Raw genomic sequence first — 3626 nt, 5'->3', positions numbered from 1 at the left:
TTAATTAATCACCTCTTGGCGTAACATTGGAGGGTGTGTGGGTGTGTGTGTGCGTGTTTGTGTTTCCCTGTGAGTGACTATGTATGTAGATCCAGCTCCTTGGTAAGGCCGATTTGAGGCAACCCGTATGACAATAATTACGGAGCAAGTTTTTCCTATTCCGCAACCGAAAGACTGGCTGGCTGAATGAAGCTCCTGCAGGAACTCTCGGTGTTTTTGCTTGCCTGCAGGCTTTCTTAGCAGCGTTAGTAGTGTCAACTAAGGAAAAACCGACGGTTTACACTTATCTGGGGACAAGGCACCGAGACGGCTGCAACTGACGTCGAGATCCGACAATCGTAGTTTGCTCAGCAGAAGCCCAGAGCGTGGAGGATGTTCTTAAATGAAATTTAGCGCCTCATCTGGAGGCATGCATTTCGATCCATCAAAAAAGCTAGCAACGGAAATTTTTTTCGCATAAATACTTAATAAATAAATTATTTGTAAAATATTTAAATAGTTTAAGACAAATGGAATTAAGGCTTTAAGAAAATTATTCATTAAAAGCAATCGGCCAGTAAAGGAAAAAGTTATTAATGAAAAAAAAACCAGTATTTTTTTTCTTCTCACGTGCGAAATACCTTAAAATGGGATTCATGCCTATACATAGACAAACTGCTATATAGATAAAGATATCTTTTTTTATAAAACGTGCATTTATTGACTACTTAACTCTAGCGCAGGAATAACAAAATTGTTTAATATTGCATTCGAGAAATATAACGATCTAGTTGCGGTACAAATATAAATCGGATGGTGCTGCCTGGGAAACGATGGTCTTTGTTGCCACAGGAGCCGCATACGAGGCGTAAACTGGCTGCGAGACCAGTGCCTTGGAGAAGGTTGCTTGAGAGATCAGAGCCTTGTGGGAATGGCCTTCACATTCAATGGCTCCCGTCTGACAACGGCGTCGAATCCCTGGACCGAATCAGCAGAATACTCGACAATACGCCGATAGCCATCGGGTTCTACGAGAGAGTACACTCCCTTCACGAGGTCTCCATTGCGAGATTCCTGTTGGAACTTCTGGTCTCCGGTCTTCGAGTCGGATACTTGGTACGAGAACTCGTACTGTGGATTGGAATCATACTCATCGGTGATGATCTGCTTCTGGAGTGGAGCAGCCACCAAAGTCTTGGTCAATGGAGCCGATGCAGTGTAGGACAGAGCTGGAGACGAGAAGACCCCAGCATGAGCAACAGCCAGCAGAACGCAGAAGGCTCCAACCTGCAAATAGAAAAACTTATAAAATATTTTTTTAACATTACCAGAAAAGGTGTTCGATTCGTACCTTGAAAACCATTGTCGTGGAATATTGTTGATCTGATGTTAACGAAACCAAACAAGCAATCGAACTGTGTCGAATCGAAGTTTTCGGACTAATTTATAGCAACAGAATCCTTAGAATTTGATACAAATCTGTTTACAAGCTGTGAAAGTTTCCTTGAAAATCCTTGAAGAATAAGGTTGATATCCAATATGATGCAATAAGCCAATTTCCAACTGAAATCATTCGGAAACCTCGAGTTCATCCACAATACGGCTCCAAAGAATGAACAACTCCAGTTTAGGCTCAACTAAATCGAAATACAGTTCGAACTCGTTTGGTTGAGGTAGGTCTGAATCTTTTTGGCTGGTGGTCATCAGCTTGGTCGAGTTTTTTGGGAGACCCTCTCTCTTCTCTATCTCCATTTTAAGCTTCCGATCGTTGGAAGAGTTGAAAAAAGCTTTAAAGCTCGGGCGTGAACTCCGAAACCAGACCAAGTTTCATTTAAATCATTCATTAGTGAATGAACTTGAAAATTTCGTGTTCTTATTTCCAACATATCTCAGTGATCAATTTCATCATCCGCTTGTATCTAGAACTATCAAACCTATGAGAATGGCTAAAATATCTCCTCAAGGGTTTTCGGTAACAAGCTTTCCCTCTCCAGAACACTTTCACTAAAAATTCGTTTCTTCCTATAAATTGGCTCTCAAACTGGGCTTAAGTACAGTCGAAATATATACTTCGTTCGGTAAACTTCATCAATACAGCATTTTAGAACTATGGCGTTCAAAGTACTTCACTTTTTTTTTATTAGTAATTTATTCAACAACTAATACAATTTTTGTTTACAGTTTGTAGCACTTTGTGCCCTGATGGCTGTAGCCCATGCCGCAATCATCTCATCTCCAAGCCTGTCATACACCGCATCAGCTCCTCAGGCTAATTCCGCACCATTGACCAAGACTTTTGCGTCCGCTGCACTCCAAAAGAAGATTATCACCGATGAGTATGACTCCAACGCACAGTACGAGTTCTCGTATCAGGTATCCGACTTGAAGACCGGTGATCAAAAATTCCAACAGGAATCTCGTAACGGAGACATCGTCAAAGGAGTTTACTGGCTGGTCGAACCGGATGGCACCAAACGCACGGTTGAGTACACCGCCGATTCGATTCAGGGATTCAACGCTATTGTAAATCGAGAGCCTTTGAAGACTGTTGTCGCTCAGCCAGCTTTTGCCTCATACTCTGCTCCTTTAAGTAAGACCATCCTTTCCCAACCAGCTTTACTCAGCAAATCTACTACCGGTTCATATGCTTACTCCAACTAATACGACTGTGAACAGTACTGATGCCCAATAGTTAATCGAACATGTAAATATTTAGAATAATTTTAGTAAATATAAGCAAAAGTAAAACATTAATTGATGTATGCTAATTTCTCACAGTTACATATCACATATAATAAGTTATGATGCAATTCCGATTGCAATAGCTTAGCTTAGCTCGATTGGCTACTCACGATTGACTACTCACATGGTTGGGAATGTGGGCGAAAGGAAATAGTTAAGAAACTCTTTTGATTAGTGTCATGCTGATAGCCTTTCCCCCTGAAATATATTTTTTATTCATTAAAATATTTTGGCCAGATAAGAAACAATATTTTTGAAAGGTGATTATGACTAAACACATTTGGGGTCAACCGAATAAACTTGATTTCCATCTTCATATCTCAAATAGTTGTTGCTCACATAACTCAAAGTTCGAAATGATATTCCAATTGATGTTCTAAATCATATTTTTGTAGAAATTTAAAAACATATGAAAGCTGTAAAAGTTATAATACTTTTGAGAAAATTCAGAAATAAGTTGAATTAAAAAAAAGTTAACAATTGAAAAAAATAAATTCAAATAGAAAGTTTTACCATTTTTTTCGCAATTCTGATTTTTTTATGATTTAATCATGATATAAATAAATATCGTATACTTTAAAGTTTTCAACATTTGAATATGGAGAAGTTGAAGATAAATTTAAAAATTCTAAACAAGTTATTGAATAATCCATGTTTAGGTTTGATGCAAGAAAAGAAATGTAATAAAAAAGGAGCATTTTGTAATAGAACTGATTGAATTTCATATTTGAATTGGAGAAATGACAATTGCATTGTAAACATTGAAAATCATTTTAAATATCAAATTTACGAAATGTTTTCTTGCGACTTCATCAATGTAGTACAAATCTAATTCAATTTTCCACATTGACAACATTGTAGTATTTAAGTTAAATTTACAAGTTTTGGTTACCTGATTATTAAAC

General features: G+C 37.7%; 1 protein-coding gene and 1 pseudogene across 1 annotated transcript; one reads left to right on the top strand and one right to left on the bottom strand.

Annotated features, from left to right (window-relative positions):
• Positions 1-696: 696 nt before the first annotated feature.
• Positions 697-1392, bottom strand: LOC129739984 (larval cuticle protein A2B-like; annotated as a pseudogene).
• A 648-nt stretch (positions 1393-2040) lies between these two features.
• LOC129739845 (larval cuticle protein A2B-like) lies at positions 2041-2675 on the top strand. The gene is made up of 2 exons (XM_055731375.1): positions 2041-2100; positions 2161-2675. Exons 1-2 carry the CDS (start codon positions 2089-2091, stop codon positions 2638-2640), a joined length of 492 nt encoding a protein of 163 aa, XP_055587350.1. The 5' UTR covers positions 2041-2088; the 3' UTR covers positions 2641-2675.
• The last annotated feature ends 951 nt before the right edge of the window (positions 2676-3626 follow it).

The sequence above is a fragment of the Uranotaenia lowii genome, chromosome 1, assembly GCF_029784155.1.
Source record: "Uranotaenia lowii strain MFRU-FL chromosome 1, ASM2978415v1, whole genome shotgun sequence".
Classification (NCBI taxonomy): Eukaryota; Metazoa; Arthropoda; class Insecta; order Diptera; family Culicidae; genus Uranotaenia; species Uranotaenia lowii.
Note: the sequence above shows the minus strand (reverse complement) of the source record. Positions and strands in the feature narration are given on the sequence as shown.